Source organism: Heterodontus francisci, chromosome 7 (assembly GCF_036365525.1).
Source record: "Heterodontus francisci isolate sHetFra1 chromosome 7, sHetFra1.hap1, whole genome shotgun sequence".
Classification (NCBI taxonomy): domain Eukaryota; kingdom Metazoa; phylum Chordata; class Chondrichthyes; order Heterodontiformes; family Heterodontidae; genus Heterodontus; species Heterodontus francisci.
In genome coordinates, this window is record NC_090377.1 from 79,139,223 (window position 1) to 79,162,049 (window position 22,827).

Below are 22,827 nucleotides of genomic sequence, written 5' to 3' on the forward strand. Positions count from 1 at the left end.
TTTTTACCAAAACAATTGAGTGGGTTTGGGTCAGATGGGGGATTAAAGTCTGAAAAACCTGTTTCCCGCTGAAACCTGCCCATTTCTGGATTTAACTGAGCTGGGAATTTGGCAGGCAACTAACCTGCTCCAAGGAGGCAAACTGGAACTTGGTATATGAAATATACCTTGAAATATGGTAATAAAACTTGAAATATGGTAATAAGGCTGCAAGCCTCATTGCTGTTCGGATTTTCAACTTTTACTCTGGTCGGCTGGGTATTTCGAGCATCTGGGTGGTCAGCATCTTCATTGAGATTCAGGAGGTGAGTACCTTCACACCTTCTTCCTGGATCCAGGTTCCTGCCCGAGAAGTCTCCGCAATCCGACACCTCCCATACTAACCTCCCCCTCCGAGGCCTCCAATCCCTCCACCAGGCCCTGATCCCCCACCTAACCAGAGGCCTCTGATTTATACCCCTCCTGATCTCCAAACTCTGATCCTCTCTGACCCACGAGGCATCTAATACACCCCCTCCCCCAAGGCCTGTGAATACCTCCACCTCCAAATGCACCCCCCCCCCCCCCCCAATCTCCGACCTCCTCCCCTCTGGTCTGTGACACCTCCCACCACAAGGCCTCCGACCTTGCCCACTACCCCAGAAGCAGAAGCCCATCCGATCAACTCCCACCTTCCACCCCAATCGAACCTCCTCCGATCAATCCCCCTCCTCCCCCCAGATTGACCCCTCTCCTCCCCCCCACCACTCTGATTAAACCGACTCTGATCAATTCACCCCTCCTTCCCTGATTGACTCTCTCTCCTACCCCCAGATCAAATCCCCTTCCTCCCCAGATCAACCACCCCTCCACTCCACCCCAATTGAACCTCCTCCAATCAATCCACCCCACTCCCCCAAGACTGACTCCTCCCTTCTCTCACCCACCCCGATCGAACTCCCTTCGATCAATCCCCCATCTTCCCCTCCAATTGACACCCCTCCTCTCCCTGATTGAACCCCTCGTTCCGCCAGATCCTCCCTGTGGGTCAGGTCAGTAAAAATTTCCCGATTATTCAGTGTGACATCTAACATAAGCCACATTTCATTATCATCGAATACACCTTAATGGTGAATTGATAGCTTTGCCTAATTATTCTGACTAGTAAAGTTACATTTTAAAATTATTGCAGATTTTTTTTTTTGTTTCTTACGTAAATGAGAAGGAAATTATTGTTCCAACTGCACCAGCCTTGCCTGCTTCCTCCCTGCCTCCTATCAGCTGGAATGACAGATACGGCAGTGAGACTATTATGGCAGTCACTGTGGTAAAATGATTAGTTACTAAAGGATCTAAATTACTGGTGATTAGACAAGTATAGATGCAGTGACTAGACTGTGCACTTACAAATTTATAATCCCAATAGGGCAGAAGACTCCATGTCGGGTGTAATTTTAATTCGTACAGCAATTGTATTTTAAATTATTTTTATTCAGCAGTTTGTTGGCTGTATCACTAATATTGATGATTATTGCATCACTGCAATAAATAAGCTTTGGATTTCCTGTAATTTCTGATCATTGCAGTCTAAAATCTGGACCAGTCCATGGAGGTCCTTATGGGTCATGCACAGGGCCTTCCATTCAGTGCCTCCTATGAAAGGTTAGGGGTTGGATCGGTAGAAACCATTGAAATTAAAAATGAAAGGCTTATTACCCATCAAAACTCAAACTTTTCCCAACATTACCAACTTAACCTGCCAGTTCTGCAGGTGGATGAGGCATCTGCTTAGAGCCTCTTGGATTTATGCAAATCGGGGTTCTATTATGTCAAAAGCACCCCAATTGCAATTTAACTGGGGCCTGAGCAGGAAAGCTCATATAGCTTTTCCACCAAGCCAAGACAGCTCTGCAAAAAAAAAAGAGACCTTCCAAGTTAAGTTTAAAAAAAAATCCTTTGTGGAACTTCGGAGGAGCTAGAGTGCTTCTCCAGGCTGCACAAAGGAAAGTCACAGTCTCCTTTGACCCAGACTCCATTCCCTCCCTCTGTCCACCTTTCCCTCTCTAATCCTTCCATTGGTCCAGCTGAGACCAGTTTATTCAGCACAGACCCTAGATTAAACCTGGGACTTTTCTGGTTGCTAGTACTCAGCTACCCACTGAATAAAATTGCCAAGCTTTTGTAGGAACTCTTTAAAGGAATTATAAAGGAGTTTATAAGATTTTAGTTGTAAATCTTTAGCTGGGATAGTGTATAAAATGTTCAGTATGCTTCTTGTGTTAAAGTTATAATACATACAGTATGCAGTAATATATTATTACTTATATTCAAACTCAGGATACTATATAGAACATCATAGAACATTTGAAAAACATGCTGTACCCTTGTAGAAATTCCAATAGCCATCAGTTCACAATAACTACTTTTTTTAAATAGTAGTAAATTTCCCATGGTGTTGCCCAAAGTGAGTTATGAACATGTTATTCGGTACAAGTTGGCAATAGAGCTGGCAGACTTCAGAAACTCTTTGCAGTGCCCCTAAGTGGTCAGAGCCTGAAGCTACACTGTTGCATGCAACTGTTTACATACAGGATTTCATTCTCAAAGTTCACACAGGCAATTTCAGTGTTGAGCTGGGCTGGGTGAAAGTCTGTTTCAAGGATTCTAAATTTGTTCCTCAAACATGACCAAAATCATCACAAAAAGAAGTATGTGCATCCAACAGATTTTTATAACCTATAGCTATCTTAGTTTGTAACTAAGCAGATTATATACTTAACTATAGAATAAACAGCTCATTAGATAAAAACGACCAGTGAATAGTTTGATCATTTCATAGCCATCTGTTCCTGAGAAAAGCCAACTAAAGCATATACTAAATTCAATTAAAGGCAGATCTGGTGAAATAACTTTTATGGGTTTTTTTGGGAGGAGATGAAATACCGTTCTGTCCTCATCTGGTTTTTTTGGCGGGCAGGTGGGTGAAAGTCTGTTTTAAGAATTCTGAATTTGTTCCTCAAGCATACTAATCCTTAGCATCAATTAGGGATTGTTGGTTTATCAGCTGAATCTTAGCTTTTACTAATTCATACAATAATCTTATCTGCTGGCCACAAGTGAGGTGAACATTTTCCTAATGGTTTCTACTGGGAGCTCTGCAGTTCACCAGCAGCAGGCATTTTCAATAGGATTTTCTACTACTTCAACATTGTATTTGTAATTCTTACATATAAGATTTATACACTTTAAATTCCATCAGACACTGTCGCACCCAAACTATTTCTCCACAATAGGAATGAACTTTAAACAACACGTTATGAAAGACATAATCAGCTGAAAGGCTGAGTTGTGGTGATTTTTTAGGGAGCATGTACACATCTGAGTCTCTTCAAATTGAGAAGATAGATAGGAAATTAAGTTCTTCTCTAAATATGTATTCAATCGCCAACTGATGTCCCAGTTGGGCAGCTAACCATGCCTTAAAACACAATTGCAACTGTTGGCCAGTAGAAACCATTTCAGTGGAAGCAACTGGAATTTCCACTAGGGTAGGAATTGAACTGATAAATAATTTGTTGAATACAACCTCTGAAGACCCTCTGGAGACCTTCTTCGAAGTGTTAGCTGAAAGAAACTTTAAAAAGTAACAATAGTCAATAATTTCAAATAATAAACAGGAGAATGAATCTGCTTATTAACAAATATATCATAAAGCAATATTATGCAGTACAGGGCATTGGTAACTTTTTCTATTGAACTTGCCTTACTTAGTCTGGCTGAGAAAGAGAATTTTAGGACAAACTTTGCCAAACGCTGCACCACTGGAGTGACCATGCACACACGTGACAGGAGTATGCAAAATCATGGGTGTGCCTCCTGCAATTTTCATTGGAAAAGAGAAGATCACGTTGGCAGAAATCATAATGGAATGATTCAATAACCGTATTGCAAGAGGACTGGAGGTGTGCATCCATTAATTTCAATCGACAGAAACAAGAGTCAAGTGTGTGATTTTACATGGCCTCAATGATGGTACAATGTCTCCTACAATTTACTCTAATTTGTTTCAGCTAGGGTTTCTAGCTTGGCCACAGTCGCAACTGGTTTCAGCTCAAATTTACAGAAAAATAATCTACAACATTGAAACCTACATTGATAAGAGTGCTTCATCTGAGTCACAAAAATAGCTCTTTGCTATTTGATATTATGATAGTAAAACACCTGCCAAATGTCAACTTCAGCCCATGTAGCAGTGCTGGATTTATATCAGCAATTCAGGAGATGGTGGAATGGGTTTGTTTTCAGAAAACCCCAGCTCTGTATTTTTATACAATCATTTACTGTTTTGCTTTCATACAGCCCTTTCCCCACATAAGCAATAATATACAATTTTTTTCTCTGCCTAATGTCTTGTGTGCACCAGATATCTGAAGAATTCAGCAGACAACACTGGAGAAGAAGACCCATAGCATCTCTACTGCCTTTTTTTTTATTTATTCATTCATGGGATGTGGGCGTCACTGGCCAGGCCAGCATTTATTGCCCATCCCTAATTGCCCTTGAGAAGGTGGTGGTGAGCTGCCTTCTTGAACCGCTGCAGTCCATTTGGGGTAGGTATACCCACAGTGCTGTTAGGAAGGGAGTTCCAGGATTTTGACCCAGCGACAGTGAAGGAACGGCGATATAGTTCCAAATCAGGATGGTGTGTGACTTGGAGGGGAACTTGCAGGTGGTGGTGTTCCCATGTATTTGCTGCCCTTGTCCTTCTAGTTGGTAGAGGTCGCGGGTTTGGAAGGTGGTGTCTAAGGAGCCTTGGTGCATTGTCGCAGTGCATCTTGTAGATGGTACACACGGCTGCCACTGTGCGTCGGTGGTGGAGGGAGTGAATGTTTGTAGATGGGGTGCCAATCAAGCGGGCTGCTTTGTCCTGGATGGTGTCGAGCTTCTTGAGTGTTGTTGGAGCTGCACCCATCCAGGCAAGTGGAGATTATTCCATCACACTCCTGACTTGAGCCTTGTAGATGGTGGACAGGCTTTGGGGAGTCAGGAGGTGAGTTACTCGCCGCAGGATTCCTAGCCTCTGACCTACTCTTGTAGCCACGGTATTTATATGGCTACTCCAGTTCAGTTTCTGGTCAATGGTAGCCCCTAGGATGTTGATAGTGGGGGATTCAGCGATGTTAATGCCGTTGAATGTCAAGGGGAGATGGTTAGATTCTCTCTTGTTGGAAATGGTCATTGCCTGGCACTTGTGTGGCGCGAATGTTACTTGCCACTTCTCAGCCCAAGCCTGGATATTGTCCAGGTCTTGCTGCATTTCTACACGGACTGTTTCAGTATCTGAGGAGTCACGAATGGTGCTGAACATTGTGCAATCATCAGCGAACATCCCCACTTCTGACCTTATGATTGAAGGAAGGTCATTGATGAAGCAGCTGAAGATGGTTGGCCCGAGGACACTACCCTGAGGAACTTCTGCAGTGATGTCCTGGAGCTCAGATGATTGACCTCCAACAATCACAACCATTTTCCTTTGCACTAGGTATGACTCCAGCCAGCAGAGGGTTTTCCCCCTGATTCCCATTGACTCCAGTTTTGTTAGGGCTCCTTGAGGCCATACTCGGTTAAATGCTGCCTTGATGTCAAGGGCAGTCACTCTCACCTCACCTCTTGAGTTCAGCTCTTTTGTCCATGTTTGAACCAAGGCTGTAATGAGGTCAGGAGCTGAGTGGCCCTGGCGGAACACAAACTGAGCGTCACTGAGCAGGTTATTGCTAAGCAAGTGCCGCTTGATGGCACTGTTGATGACCCCTTCCATTACTTTACTGATGATTGAGAGTAGGCTGATGGGGCGGTAATTGGCCAGGTTGGACCTGTCCTGCTTTTTGTGTACAGGACATACCTGGGCAATTTTCCACATTGCAGGGTAGATGTCAGTGTTGTAGCTGTACTGGAACAGCTTGGCTAGGGGCGCAGTGAGTTCTGGAGCACAGGTCTTCAGTACTATTGCCGAATATTGTCAGGGCCCATAGCTTTTGCAGTATCCAGTGCCTTCAGTCGTTTCTTGATATCACGCGGAGTGAATCGAATTGGCTGAAGTCTGGCATCTGTGATGCTGGGGGACTTCAGGAGGAGGCCGAGATGGATCATCAACTCGGCACTTCTGGCTGAAGATTGTTGCAAATGCTTCAGCCTTATTTGTTGCACTGATGTGCTGGGCTTCCCCATCATTGAGGATGGGGATATTTGTGGAGCCACCTCCTCCAGTTAGTTGTTTGTGTTGGGATGCTTTTCTAAGGCGTCCCCAGGCATGGGCAGAAAGCAACTGTAAATCAGATGGAGATGATATCATTGTGCCTCCCATATCATTCTCTGGGGATTCTGCATGTCATCCTGCAGAAAAAAAAGTGTTCAAGAAAATAGACATTAGAGGTTAGTGGTCAACCCTTCAATTAGTGGATCTCATCAGGGTTGCAGGAAACCTCGTAAACAATTCAAACATTTTAATCTTTTGTGTAAGGTGCAGCAGGGCTTTACTATTTGACTGGTGGAAATTGACTGCTGGTTTTGCAGAATTAAAATTGCAGCTGGACTTAACTTTCCTCCACTCATCGAGGGCCAGCACCCATTCACAGGAGATATTCTCAACCAATGCACCTCAGCCCATGCAAAAACACTGAATCTGTAAATTTAAGTCAGTTCAGCCAAGTTCAAGTTCAGTTGGATGCAAACAAACACGGCAGGCGTGTGGTGTGCAGACACAATGAAATAGTCCATTAAATCAAATCACAATATAATATTAAACTTAATTACTCATTTTGGAACTAATCAATGGTTATTTATAAAAGAACTTCATTAATTTTCAGTTGAAATCTTAACATAAGAGATAAAGAGCCACTTTTTATAATCTTACTCTCAAGGTCAGTAATGACTTCACAACAGAATGTAATTTCCTCTACTTACAAACCAGCCACAACGCTAAACATTCTCAGATTAGGTGTGGCAGTGTTTGAGCTAATAATCTCCCTCCGGGCCTTATTATACAAGTGTATATATTAGTTTAATATTTCAACCTCTTATTTCATTAATGCTGCGCTGAACAATATTTAGGTAACATGAAATTAGAACAGCACAGTGGCGCAGTGGTTAGCACCGCAGCCTCACAGCTCCAGCGACCCGGGTTCAATTCTGGGTACTGCCTGTGTGGAGTTTGCAAGTTCTCCCTGTGTCTGTGTGGGTTTCCTCCGGGTGCTCCGGTTTCCTCCCACATGCCAAAGACTTGCAGGTTGATAGGTAAATTGGCCATTAGCAATTGCCCCTAGTATAGGTAGGTGGTAGGGAAATATAGGGACAGGTGGGGATGTGGTAAGAATATGGAATTAGTGTAGGATTAGTATAAATGGGTGGTTGATGGTCGGCACAGATTTGGTGGGCCGAAGGGCCTGTTTCAGTGCTGTATCTCTAAACTTTGTTTTGGCCTCACATTCACTGGAAACTGAATTAAAATCACAGCAGTGTCAATTCCCTTTACAACATTAACAGCTTTCAAAAAGAAAAAAGCACAAGCTTCAAAGTACTATAGTTTACAGGTTCTGAGAAAGAATGCACGGAGGGATGTGTAGGCGGGTGCATTTGCAATTTAGGAATTAGAATAGCACTATTAGATCGCGCACATTCGTTGTCTTCATAAAATAGAGGGAAACTAGGAATGTTAAGATGGAAAGACAGAATTTGGAAGTTAGAAGTGAGAGAAATTGCTGATTAGACAACTATATTTTTCCTTTTCATGCTGCCCATGAGTGTGAGAGGTGTTCGAGATGTGGACATGCACAGTTTTCAGCTCTTAAATAGTATTGAACTTTATAGAGAAATAACAATTGTTGAAAACAAAAGAAATGTTAGGCACAAAAGAATCTCCAAGCTTTTTAGAGACTGCAATAGTAACCCCAAGAGATGTGTTAACTCTGTTTGAGGTCAGATAAAATAGTAAGTCAAGAATGTCAATGGAAGAATACAAGGATAGACAATCAAAGGTGAAGGTTGTCGGTGAGACATAACAAAATAGCTTCTTTGAAGAATTGAAAGAAACAACGTTTTCATTGCCCTGTACAAAGACATGGAGAAGATCATGTTGGAGGAAGCCATAATGGAATGATTCACTAAGTCTACTGCAAGAGGACTAGAGGTATGCAATTTTTGGAACCAACAACACAGCAAAACTAAACTATTCATAATGATAGTTAGCTTTTTCACTTTAATATGGTTTCTTTTATTAGGGTATTAATCTTTTGAAAATTTGCTGTAATTGTTATTGTCTAATTGTTATTCTTACATACTACATGCACCTGAAAAACTGTTAAAACCACCCCTTGTGATGTTTAGCTACCTCTCCTCACCCCAATGAGTTCCCATGGAAGCCTAATTCAGCCTGGGAGGGGCTTTCCATACTCTACGAATAAAACTCCATAAAGTCAGGTGGCGCCCAAACAATAAAGGTCAGACAGGTGCTAAACGTGCACTGCTTGACTAATGCCTGACCGGAGGCCCAATCTGAGAATTTACAGCTGCATTTCTGGAATACATAAACATGCTGGCAAACATTGTAACTGCTGTGCCTGCTGTCCTGCCACATCCAGTCGTGAATGGTGGTGGACAATTAAACAACTGACAGGAGGAGGTGGCTCCACAAATATCCCCATCCTCAATGATAGGGGAGCCCAGCACATCAGTGCAAAAGATAAGGCTGAAGCATTTGCAACAATCCTCAGCCAGAAGTGCCGAGTGGATGATGATCTATCTCGGCCTCCTCCTGAAGTCCCCAGCCAGTCTTCAGCCAATTCCGTTGACTCCACATGATATCAAGAAACAACTTAAGGCACTGGATACTGCAAAGGCTATGGGCCCTGACAACATTCCGGCAATAGTATTGAAGACCTGTGCTCCAGAATTAGCCACACCCCTAGCCAAGCTGGCATCTACCCAAAAATGTGAAAAACTGCCCAGGTATGTCCTGTACACAAAAAGCAGGACAAATCAAACCGAGCCAATTACCGCCCCATTCGTCTACTCTCAATCATCAGTAAACTGATGGAAGGTGTCATCGACAGTGCCATCAAGCAGCACTTGCTTAGCAATAACCTGCTCAGTGACATGCAGTTTGGGTTCTGCCAGGGCCACTCAGCTCCTGACCTCATTATAGCTGTGATTCAAACATGGACAAAAGAGCTGAACTCAAGATGTGAGGTAAGAGTGACTGCCCTTGACATCAAGGCACCATTTGACTGAGTATGACACTAAGGAGCCCCAGCAAAACTGCAATCAATGGGAATCGAGGGAAACCCTCCGCTGGCTGGAGTCATACCTAGTGCAAAGGAAGATGGTTGTGGTTGTTGGAGGTCAATCATCTCAGCTCCAGGACATCACTGCAGGATGTTCGTTGATGATTGCACAGTGTGCAGCACCATTTGCAAATCCTCAGATACTGAAGCAGTCTGTGTAGAAATGCAGCAAAACCTGGTCAAACATCCAGGCTTGGGCTGATAAGTGGCTAGTAACATTTGCGCCACACAAGTGCCAGGCAATGACCATCTCCAACAGGAGATAATCTAACCATCTCCCCTTGACATTCAATGGCATTACAATCACTGAATCCCCCACTGCCAGCATTGTGGGGGTTACCATTGACCAGAAACGGAACAAGCAGGACAAAGCAGCCCACTTGATTGGCACCCAAATCCACAAACATTCACTCCCTCCACCACCGACACACAGTGGCAGCAGTGCGTACCATCTACAAGATGCACTGCACCAATGCTCCTTAGACAGCACCTTCCAAACCCATGACCTCTACCACCTAGAAGGACAAGGGCAGCAAATGCATCGGAACACCACCACCTGCAAGTTCCCATCCAAACCACACACCATCCTGACTTGGAACTATATCGCCATTCCTTTACCATCACTGGTTCAAAATCCTGGAACTCCCTTCCTAATAGCACTGTTGGTGTACCTACTTCCCAAGGACAGCAGTGGTTCGAGAAGGCAGCTCACCACCACCTTCTCAAGGGCAAATAGGGATAGGCAATAAATGCTGTCCTAGCCAGCGATGACCACAACCCATGAACGAATAAAAATAGAGAGGGAAGAACAGGCACAGCAGCTCTCAGTTCCTATGTTACTGGTAGCTCCAATCTCTCAAAAAAGGATATTACTTGGATCAGCACTATTTAGTCTGTAATCAGTACACTGTTTGGTCATGTCCACTAGTCTCTCAACATTGTTACAGAACATGTCTGCAATCCCAAAAGCAGCAAATATTTCCTTACCCCTAAGTGTTCAGGGAATAATTGATTGTGTCCATATTGCTATTTAGGCAGAGTACTCCAGGTGCAAGGACCATTATGGCAGCTACTTCATGTATAACCTAGAAAACTTGGCCACAGCAGTGAAGGTGTGCTGCACGCTGAATAACCTTGGCATTGATAGAGCCACCAGCATGCAGTTCAGCCATGTACAGCAAGTGCCAGAGCAACAACATCTGTCCTTTCAGGAAGAAAAACTACTGGTAGGAGAAGAACATTGGCAACAACTGATTGACGACTTCTTCGCCTGAGCTGATGCAGTGGCACATTTGTCTTGTGGCAGCATAACGAATCCTTTCCTAACTACTTTTCCACTATTGTCCTACACCTCATCAGTAAGTCATCAACATAAGCATATGTTGCTATCCTTTGGCATTTACAAACAAGACATAGGCAGTATGGTGTTTTAATTTGTAGCACAGTAACACGTATTGTTATGAGGTTGTTGTGTATCTCCTAAGTATCTGCACAAAACTGTGATGTCTGAAAACTTGTATTTATGTGGAAAGATTTACATGATGTTATGAAAGTGCTTCCATTTTTTTATTTTTTTGAGGACTCATGTTTAAAAATTGTGCAAATTGATTCATTTGAAAGACTGAAGAGATTCCATAGATGCTGGACTTTTTTTTTAAAAAAAGGTAATTGGAAGGACCTTGGGACTTTGTTTAAACACAAACCCTTACTGGAAGTCACATGTCTTGAGCTAAGTAAACAGCAGGAGCCTTGGTAACTAGGGGAGTTGTTTACAGAGAAGTGATATGTCAAGATTTATGGCGGTCAAGAGTTGGTTTCATTTTGGATATTATTTTGAGTCAGTTGGAGGGCAGCCTGCTAAGAGAGAAACCATCAGTTCATCCTTTTCCACCCCTTTGAGAAACCTTGAGAATGCAGTGTGTGGTCTGGAGAAATCAATGCTACATTTCTCCTGAAAAGCCTGCCAGACTAATCCTCGACATCGCCTGAAGAGAACTGCTCCAAAAAGATCCCAGTGACAGACATCTACGAGTATCTGGATGTCAGACTAAAAGGGCCAGTGCAGAACATCACATATCTTATCCTATTTTTCTTCAAGAATTAACAGGTATTTGGCCAAAGTATTTTTTTTTCTTTTTGTTAAGAGATCTCTGCAGAGAAAAGGTCTTTATTATTTTCTTTAACCGTGTGTGCATGTGCACATGTGTTGGGTTAATTTAGAAGGGAACTTTCATATTTCAACTTGTATATTAATGAGCTTTGCATCTTTATTGACTAAGTCTTGTTTTATAATAAATTAATAATTTTGTTGTTTATTAATCAAACCCAATTGGTGGATTTTATCAGGAAACTAAAAATAATGTAATTGGCTGTATCAGTAACTGGGTAAAACATTTAAATATATGTTGTGACCCGTGGAGAGGTGGAACTAGAGAAAGACAACGCACTTAGTGGCAGGAGGCAGAGGGTGATGGTTGAAGGTTGTTTTTGCGATTGGAAGCCTGTGATCAGTGGTGTACCGCAGGGATCGGTGCTAAGACCCTTGCTGTTTGTAGTGTACATTAAAGATTTAGATGTGAATATAGGAGATATGATCAGTAAGTTCGCAGATGACACGAAAATTGGTGGTGTCGTAAATAATGAGGAGGAAAGCCTTAAATTACAGGATGATATAGATGGGCTGGTAAGATGGGCAGAGCAGTGGCAGATGGAATCTAATCCTGAAAAGTGTGAGGTGATGCATTTTGGGAGGACTAACAAGGCAAGGGAATATACAATGGATGGTAGGACCCTAGGAAGTAGAGAGAGTCAGAGGGACCTTGGTGTACTTGTCCATAGATCACTGAAGGCAGCAGCACAAGTAGATAAGGTGGTTAGGACGGCATATGGGATACTTGCCTTTATTAGCTGAGGCATAGAATATAAGAGCAGGGAGGTTATGATGGAGCTGCATAAAACACTAGTTAGGCCACAGCTGGAATACTGTGTACAGTTCTGGCGCCACTGTAGGAAGGATGTGATTGCACTGGAGAGGGTGCAGAGCAGAATCACCAGGATGTTGCCTGGGCTGGAGCATTTCAGCTATGAAGTGAGACTGGATAGGCTAGGGATGTTTTCCTTAGAGCAGAGAAGGCTGAAGGGGGACCTGATTGAGGTATAAAAAATTATGAGGGACATAGATAGGATAGATAGGAAGAAACTTTTTCTCTTAGCGGAGGTGTCAATAACCAGGGGGCATAGATTTAAGGTAAGGGGCAGGAGGTTTAGAGGGAATTTGAGGAAAAAAATTCACCCAGAGGGTGGTTGGAATCTGGAACACACTGCCTGAAGGGGTGGTAGAGGCAGGAACCCTCACAACATTTAAGAAGTATTTAGATGAGCACTTGAAATGCCATAGCATCCAAGACTACAGGCCAAGTGCTGGAAAATAGGTTTAGAATAGGTAGGTGCTTTATGGCCAGCAAGGACACGATGGGCCGAAGAGCCTGTTTCTGTGCTGTATAACTCTATGACTCTTCCAGCCTCGGTTGTAACAATGTAACAATTGGTGAGATTAATTTAATAAGCATGCATGTTTGTGCACATGTGTGTGGTCATGTACTTACGGCTTCTCAAACCTTTGGTTCTTAATTTAGCTCTGCTTTGTTCTTTAACAGATACCAAGGGTTGGTGACTATGAAATGCCTGGGAAAGCAGAAGGCCCTCTGCTTCTAGCCACAATCAACCTTGGGCTGCCTTAGATATTGTTGCCTTACATTCCAAGGGGTCAGCAATATGTTTCATTGACAATCTTCCTCCTGTCTACACAGGACTCCACCAACCTGATAGCAACCTCTCCTCACACTGTAGGATTCATTTCCCCATGATAGCATGAATCCATCAGAACACAGAACAGTGCAGCTGTTGGAGCTGCTGCATTCCTTCCCAGAGGGTGGCCTGTAGGTTTTCCCCTAACGTATTAAAATTGCATCCCACTCAAGGCTTCCAGAGCTGCACTTAATAAGGCTGTTACAGAGTGTGCCACAATACCTGACACATGCTGCAATTCAGACTTCAAGCTGGAGAAGCCTTCTTCGAGCACATTGTCCACATGTTGCTTGAGATCTGGATGCAGACTTAATCAAAGCATCAGGACATTGCTGCATAGATGGAGTCAAGTGAAGTGGATGCACCATACATGTGGTCTAACACCTTCTGCTTGAAGGGGTCTGTTGAGATATCTACTTCCTGAAACTTGTTTGGAGAGCATTTGAAGTGGCTGAGGCCTTCACTCAACACCTCCAATCCTCTGAAGACTCCTCTGATGACAGCCATTCTGTTACTGTCGCCAGATCAATCTTGCTGTACCTCCCTATCCTATGAATTAGGTAATGCTACGCAGCTAAAATGTATGAAAGTGGAACAATCCTCCTCTTGCTCCTCTTCTTGCTCTTGAGAATTGCCAATGACTAGACTTATGCATTCTTTTCCTGTGGAAAGAACACACAGAACAGCTGAGAACATGTTAATATTACTATGCAATGATGGAAGTGGATTTTCAATGACTGTCCTTCTTTACTGTCTGAATGTTGTGATATTGACACACATATACTGTGATCATTACATGTTGTGTACATAGGCATACATGCACCTTTGTAGGGTTGTGGGTCACCCATTTGGGTAGGATAATAATTTATAGAGGGAGTTTGCCAGTTGTCTTAACTAGGCAAGCCTCTAGGACTGCATAATATCCTCCCTAAACTGTCCTCTCAAGTGTTCTGGTATGACAATTCAGTTGAGCTAGAAGAAGCAAATTATTCTCTTAATAAATGGCACTGATAAAGTGAACAGATGTAGTAATTTTATCTGCATGGATGAGTGAAGGGGAGGACATTCGAGTCTAAGGACAGCATATGTCATTCATGCCTTGCCATACCAATTCATGCATATGGCATATCAATTAACTTGCATGATTTCAAACATAGAAGGTGAATGATGATGAGTGTACATATATCTCACCTCTATGTTACTTTCCACTCCCGTTTCAGAGAGTTAATTGTCATGCTTTCCTTGGAAATATGAATTTAAGTAAGACCAAGGTTATATTTACCCATATTTGGGGATCTGCACTAATCCTAGCCAATAACTGTCACATCATATGTACATCATATTCTAATGGCAAAAAGATATTTTCTATACAAAAACTTGCCATAGATGACCTCACATGCTGTCCCCTAATCCTTTGTTTTTACATTAATGTTGGCTTAACTTTGAAAGATTTTGCACGCAGCTGGAACCTGCTCCTGTTTCATCTATGGTCATGGGATCAAGGACACCATGTTCACCCTGTTAGCCACCTCCTGTCAGGCATGCTGTTCTTGGTAATGTCAGGACCTACTGAGTTGAAAAGCACCTTTCCTGTCCAAGCTTGTGCAAAGACTTGTCCATGAGCAAGCTTTCTACCATAGGCTGCTGAGACATAGTAGTCTGGATTTGCAATCTCTGTAGCTGCTTTAATATCACCAGGAATTAGATATACTAGTAAAGAAGCAGTTAAGCTACCTGAGGAAAGCAAACAGCAATATCAGAGGTAAATTGGAATTGGTCCCATTTCTGATATTACACAATCACTAAAGTACTAAAAGATTGCTACCAGCAGAAAAGGTGGTGTATAATATGGAAGAAAGTTAAGCCCTATTGTTACAACCAGGTGAGAAAGAGGTCTAGGGTTCCCTTTCAGCCTTCACCTGGTCTTACCATAACAGGGTTTAATTTTAAACACACTGTGTTTTTAGCTCCCCTTTAGTGAATCCTTTTATAAGGCAAAGAAACCAGAACAAACAGGTTTTCTTATGTTTAAAGAAAAAAAGTTGAAATTTATTAAACTTAAACTCTAATTTGATTGGCACCTATGGATACACGACGCGCCCATGCTAACATGCATACACGATACACATGCAAATAGAGACAGAAAAGAGCAGGAGAAAAATAAAGTAGAACAGTTTGAAGCAATATCTGAAGAGTTTTTGTTACAGTTCTTCGAGCTCACTGTAGAATACTTGATTGTAGGTAGATCTTGCTTTTCATTGGGGCCCAGTATTCTTCTTAAACCTTGTTGCTGTAGGAGACTTTTCTCTCTTGGGGTTCACGTGTCTTCAGTGGATTCAGACGCTTGTGAGAAAAAGATGGGAGCAGACAGGATAGATCTTCTCAGTTCAGGAGCAAACAGACTTTCTCTGAACTGTTTGTACAATTCAAAAAACTCAGGTTGTCCAGCAGATTAGTCATGTGACTAGCTGGTTTGACCATGTCCGTCTGGTGATCAAAAGTCCATTGTGGGTTGAATGTGTCAGGGAACGGTCCTTTGTCCTTTCCAAACACTGTCTGTTAATATGCAAATGTCTTTCCAGCCAAGACTCCATTGTGGGTTGAATGCATCAGGGAATGGTTGCTTTGTCCTTCCAAACACTCTCTGTTAATGTGCAAATGTCTTTCCAGCCAAGATCTGGCAATTTTTTAAAGCAAGTCCTTTTTTCACTTCAACAACAGTTTGAAATTTCATGTCCATGTGGTGAAATTAATATGCCTCATGCGTGGCAGGTGGGTGCCTGCATGACACCCAGTTTTAACTTAGGGCACGAGTGCAGCATAAGGGGAGGAGGGAATGACAAATGCGCATAGCTGCGCTGGTGAGAGGCTTGGGCCATTTTAACCCCAAAGGACTAATTTGTATTAAGCAAAATGGGTATCTGACTGAACCCGGAGAAATGATGAGGCCAGCAGGTAGAAAAGGGATTTCAGGCAGCAGAATATTGATATAAAAACAAGAAATGCTGGAAATACCCAGCAGGTCTGGCAGCATCTATGGAGAGAGAAGCAGAGTTAACGTTTCAGGTCAGTGACCCTTCTGCAGAATATTGATGTCAGGGACTTGATAGTCCTTGAAACGAAGCTAAGCTTTTGGGCAAGGGGTGGGGTTTTGGGAAGTAATCATAGTTGAGAGAATATGGAAGCCCTGGACAGGAGAATATCAAAGTTGCTTTGTGGGGTATGGAAGAGCACTCCTCCAGTGCTCAGCCTGGTTAACTTTTAAAAATATTTACCTCTTCTGTCCCTGGATCCATGTGATGCCAGCTTCTCCCAGTGCTGCTGGCACTGTGCATGACTTCCACTGCCAAGATCTAAATTAGCAATGAAGTCTGAATGATGTCACCAGACACGAGGGTGGAGTTTAATGTGCCCCAGGGGAGCGGGTTGTGAGCTGGGTGGGGGGGGGGGGGGAGTAGAATCAGGAATGAAAGCAAGGGGTAGAGTGCCTGTCACCTTCCCGATGCTGTGCAATTTTATCAGCAGTGGGATAAGTCGATGATGGCCTTTCCATCCAGAGGCCAATTGCAGCCCTTAAGTGGCCAATTAAGGGCCACTTAGGGCCTCTTTCCACTGCTGCAGGTATTCTACCAGCTGCAGGGGTGGGCAGGGTGGGTGAGGCCCTCCTGATTGGGCATCCTGTGACTCTTGGAGGGCCCCCCCCACCAGTGGCAAGGGCCACCCCCGTGGTTACATCAAGCTGCTTTGAGTAACAACCCCTGCCCCCCAACCTCTCCGGGGCCTGCCTGACTTGTCCTGACCCTGGCGACGCCAACACCACTCACCTGGGTTCCGGGGCTACGTCCATGATGCTGCTTCAGGCCAGGATTGTAGTCCCAGTAATGGCCACCGCTCCCAGTGGCACTGCCGGGACTGAAGAGTTGCCAGCCCTTCGATTGCCCGGCGGCTCTTAGAAATGGGATCATTGGCATCTTGGAGGCGGGATCTCTGACCTTAAAGGATCAGGAGCATCAACGCCTGATTGCCATAGAATCAGGTTGGGGTTCCCAGAAACAACCGAGGTGGGGTTGTCCTGGCTTTCTCGCCTGCTGTGGGGCTCACTGCTGCCATATTAAATTCAGCTCCAAATTTTAAATGTTTATGAGGCACTTGTCTGCCTACAACATAGGGCCTCACATGCCTCACAAAACTTGATAGTTAAAATACCTGCCAGGAGTGCAGTTTAAAAAGTGGGCAAGTGAATACCCTGCCCCTATTTTAATCCACTACATGTCCTATCTCATTGGGCATGGGGGGAGGGGGTTAAAATCAATGTTTTAGTGTAAAAAAAAGTATTAAAAATAGGGATATTACCACTCCAAGAATCTGAAATGGTATTTGGTAAACATGTTTTAAATTCTTTAAGGAGAAAATAAAAATAATTAAGGTAAGATGATAGTAGATTTAATAGATTCTATCCTGTATCAAAGGCAGTTTGCAATATTCTAACTCATTTCTAGGCCTATGAGGACTGAATTCAGAACAATCAGAATCTCCAGTAAACAACTTCACTGATTCAGAATAACTTCTATAATACTTAAACTATCGACATAAATTTTAAACAAAATGCTTCTTTATGAATTATTAGTTAATATTTCTTTCAAAATGCACTAAAATCTTTTTATTGGTCGATCAAATAAGGAAGATTTTTTTAGCTCTAGATAATGGCCAAACTTTTATTTCATGTATATCAATATTCATCCCATTTTCATTGACCTGAACCTAGTGGATGGATTGGTGACTTGGGATAGATTTGCATCTTCATCAGTGCTGCTGGTTGGAAGCTGAAATGGGATCCATGACGGAACCCTTTTAATTTTCAGCCAATTCTCTTGATCTTATTTAAGTTCAGTATTTAAACACATACGTATATTTAAAATCAGCGGCAATAGAGAGAAAACATTGTGCATTAAGACTAGTGTAGTCATTTTGAATGTTTTTTGATGCTAATACCTCTGTGAGATGAAAAACTGAAGACATTGTAACTGGTTGTGCGAAAAAGAAATTTAATGTTTTTTTTTTACTGAAATCGACTCCATGATTAAAGTTCAGTAGCATCTGTGTGATTTTTGTTGCCTGATCACCGATGTATAAATTGTCCAGTTTGTTTAATTTTTTTTTAGTTTAATGACTTCTTAGGAAAAAACTTGAAAAATTAATTTTATTTTTATCTAAATATAGGAAATTTCTGCCTGCAGTACAGCTGGAATCATGATTAAAAAAAGTAGATTAAACCCGAGTTTGCATTTCCTTAAATTTTTATTTCGAAACAAATGCATTTTCCTTCAGAAGACACATGCAGAAATTTGTATTTGTATAATATAAATAACTCAAAAAATCTCTAATTTTACAAGAATGATCCAGGATGCCTATCCTTCAGAAATTAGCCATTCCTGGAGGATATCTTAGATTTTCTAATTATAGATAATATAGAATCTGTATATTATATAAAAGTAAGGATAAGTGAACTTTAAATGTGAACTTACTTAAATCTGTGATCCTTGATCCATTAACCCACTGCCCTCAAACGCCATTTTTCCAAAGCACTACACTTGATTTTCACTCTATGTGCAACACTACAGGAGACTACCAATACTATAGGTGAGTTTTGGCAAAACTTAACGGCTGCTCCAAAAATTAGACCTGTGTTATTTTAACTACCTGGTTTAAATCCTGCAGGCTGACTTCAGCTCGTTCCAAAAGAGAAGCGGGCAGGAAACAGTGGCAAATCTGCAGCCCGGAGGCCATCCGCCAACCTAAGAGAGGTGATGTGATCAGCTTCCAGGGTTGCCTCATAGTCAGGCAGGGGGTGGGGGAGTCTTGGGCAAGGGAAGGCTATGCTTTCATTATGGGAGCTAGGGGAACACTCCTGCTCCTCCTTGCCCCACAAAGTAAAGAAAAAAATTACCTTTTTCAGCATCATCTTCTTCCTGGGAAGCTCTAAATGACTTTCCTCCCTCAGGCTTCAGTTAAAATTGCAGTCAGATCTGATGATGTCATTGGGCCAAAAATGCATATATTAGAAAGGACCTTACTGGTTTTGGGCAGGTATCTTTAGTACCTACTCAGTTAAGCAGGCTGAAATCCAGAAATTTCAGAACCTGGTGTATATTCAGTACATAAATATCCTGGGTGATTTTATCTGCCCAACTGCCGGGTTTCCACTGGATAAGTAGGATTAAAATCATCTCCATAGTGTTTATCACAATTTAGTTCTGTGGCCAGCAGAATAAAATCTAGCGTACTTTTCTGCTCAGCTCCAGGAACCAATTAAACATTTACAAAGTGTTTGTAAGTGGGGCAGCACAGTGGCGCAGCGGTTAGCACCACAGCCTCACAGCTCCAGCGACCCGGGTTCAATTCTGGGTACTGCCTGTGTGGAGTTTGCAAGTTCTCCCTGTGTCTGCGTGGGTTTCCTCCGGGTGCTCCGGTTTCCTCCCACAGCCAAAAGACTTGCAGGTTGATAGGTAAATTGGCCATTATAAATTGCCCCTAGTATAGGTAGGTGGTAGGGGAATATAAGGACAGGTGAGGATGTGGTAGGAATATGGGATTAGTGTAGGATTAGTATAAATGGGTGGTTAATGGTCAGCACAGACTCGGTGGGCCGAAGGGCCTGTTTCAGTGCTGTATCTCTAAATAAAATAAAATCAAAGAACCGGCACAGGTGTGACAGGCTGAATGGTCTTCTTCTGTTCTCTAACATTTTATGCATACTTGCATCACTGTCTCTACATGTTTCTCACCAAATCCTTTCAGCATCCATGTTGCTTTTTCACTTATCGCACCATATACCCACTATAAATAAAGTTTCTAACAGAACAAACATCTAAAAATTGCAGCATTTGTCTGAACAAAGTACAGAACTTAGTAACTGGCCCATCCTATTTCCTGAGTGGCTTCAGTTCCTCCCTTTTTACAGCTTCCATCATGTCCTGGCCTTCGAGTAGCAATCTTTTCTGGGACTTTACTTATGTGTCATTTGACTTCTTACTGTCTTTAGTTGTGCTGCATGCATTTGTGGGTCAGTAAGAGCTGGATTTTGTTACTGTGCCACTGGGAGCGGTGGCGGATGTCCAAAATGTCGGCCGTCCCGCCTGTGGCATTCGCAGCTGCGCCGCGGCGATCACACAGCGCGCAGCCACTTAGCATAATGGTGGCTCCCCCCCCCATCATGTGATGGGGGGTGGTGGCATTGGCAACACGATTTACGGTGTCTCCTGATGTTGGATTGAAGAGTTCAACCCTCCCCCCTCCACAGTATCCACTTGCAGAATGCCCCCCTTACCCCCCGCCACCCATAGTACACAATTGAAGAGTTCCAACCTACCCTCACATCTGCAGATTGATCTTAGTGGCAATGTTCAATGTTTAAACAAATTCAACAGGATAACAAGGCACAATTTACCTTACCTTTGCAGGCACCGAGGACTCTCGCCTTCGTGGGTTCAGCTTTTCAAAGACAGGGAAGTGAAGGCGGGTGAGTGCTGCACATCATGCAGAAGATTGTGAACGGATGGTAGGATCTCAGTGAATTGCATTCTAATTCATGCAAAACTGTAATTAACATATTTAAAGTACAATCCTGTCGCAGAGTGGTGGAGGTGCTGCTGTGGAACTTTGCCGCCTCCAAGAAAATTGGAACCCGGCATTATGGCGTCAGGCTCCGTGGTGGTCGAATCTGCGCCGATTCTCCAGCACCCCCCACCATTGAACCCACCTTCAGACCGAGCACAAAATCCAACCCTAAATGTCAGACACAGAGTGCCATAAACCTTCACCACAGCTCCATCATGTCACCCACTCTGGTCCAGGTTTGATGGCCCATGATGCTATGCACAAGACCCCTGCCTTTAACCTTTGACTCACCACAACTTGAGATGTACTAGTCACATAATAAACACACAACAGTGTTGACACATTAAAAATACGGATCCTCTAAAATGCCATATACATATAATACAGTATTAAAGAGAATAATTCTTGTGGATGAATAGGTGATGGTGCAGAAAGTTCAATGTTACGCTTAATTGGTTGTGGCTCAACTGGGAAGGATTTTATTCAATGCTTTTTGCATTAATATCAACTCCACCACATTATTCTCTGTCAAAATTCCACACTGTGGTATCAGATACTAACCTTTACCGCTGACTATTAACATCTGCATTAGTCGCAGTCTAATTCATAGCAGGCATTTGCACCTGATTTAAAACCATGTCAGAAATGATACACTATTTGGCTTTAAGGTCCCTTAGATTTTCAATGTATACTGTGAATGTGGTAGGGATGTATCCAGGTGCATGCACTGTATACAATTCTGTATACTTTGTATCCCCTGTTACAGCAAATCAACAAGTTCATCATATAACAGCTGAGATCCTGCCCCCAGAGATTTGATCAAGAAATGATTACTGCTCCACTCCTCGTGCTCTCACTGCCAGCTCTCACTGCAGCTCCTATCTATCACTGTTGTTTCGCTCTGGGAGGGGAATGTGTTGCAGAGTGCAGGTGGGAATTCCTAATCCCATGACAGATCAGAATTCTCACCTGCAGGACAGAGTGCAGTCCCAGTGCATAACAGGTATGAGCTGCAGCTGGGACCAGCAATGAGAATATTGTCGAGGGGATGGAATGCATTAATGAACTAGATGAAGGGAGTTCTGGAGGACGGGTATCCCTGTGAACTGGGAGGGCAGGAGGGGAGGGGGTGGGGGAGTTGAGGAGCAGAAAGTGCTTCGGTGACCTGAAAGAAGGTTGAAAGATGTTTTTGCGATCTCGCTGAGATTAGAGGAAGTAAACAGCCTGTGCATACAGGTAGCTTTATGGGAAATGATAGGCAGAGTCTAAGCCACTGGTGAGCTTGTGTGGGTCTGGCACTCAGGCCCAAACAAAACTGAGCCTGTATTGATAGCAAATTTAAATGTGCCTTCTTTCCATCCAAATTCAGGGGTGCTATTTAATGTATATGGGATTTACACTGTTTTAAATCATTTGCAATCTAAATGATTTGCTGTGACATCAGATCTTTAGTTATTGCCCAGTCACCATAAATTGGGGCCCACCCAAATTTCCATTCTTAGCCACACCACTGCTGATAGGTGATAATCTGATGGTCTGTTTATAGGATCGTAGGATTTCAGGAGCAGGAGTAGACCATTTGGCCCATCGAGCCTGCTCCACCATTCAAACAAATCATTGTTGATCATCTACCTCTACGCCATTTTACCCACTATCCCCATATCCCTTGATGTCGCCAGTGTTCAAAAATCTATCGATTTCTGTCTTGAATATGCTCAATGATTAAGCTTCCACAGCCCTCTGGGGTAGCGAATTTCACAGATTCACCACCCTCTGAGTGAAGAAATTCCTCCTCATCGCAGTCTTAAATGGCCTGCCCCTTATTCTGAGACTGTGTCCCCTTATTCTGGACTCACCAGCCACAGGAAACATCATATCCACATCTACCCTGTCACACCCTGTAAGAATTTTGTAAGTTTCAATGAGATCATTCTCATTCTTCAAAACACTAGCAAATACAGTCCCAATTTCTGCTATTTCACCTCATAAGACAATCCCGTCATCCCAGGGATCAGTCTGGAGAACCTCCGTTGCACTCCTTGTTTGGCAAGTATATCCTTCCTTGGATAAGGAGACCAAAACTGTA

General features: G+C 43.0%; 1 protein-coding gene across 1 annotated transcript in view; it reads right to left on the reverse strand.

The window, feature by feature from the left end:
* Positions 1 to 22,827, reverse strand: part of pde11a (phosphodiesterase 11a) — a 362,432-nt gene that overhangs the window by 299,835 nt on the left and 39,770 nt on the right. The window contains exon 2 of the mRNA XM_068034578.1: positions 3,566 to 3,613. Coding sequence (XP_067890679.1) covers positions 3,566 to 3,613 — 48 coding nt within the window. The remainder of the gene's footprint in view (positions 1 to 3,565; positions 3,614 to 22,827) is intronic.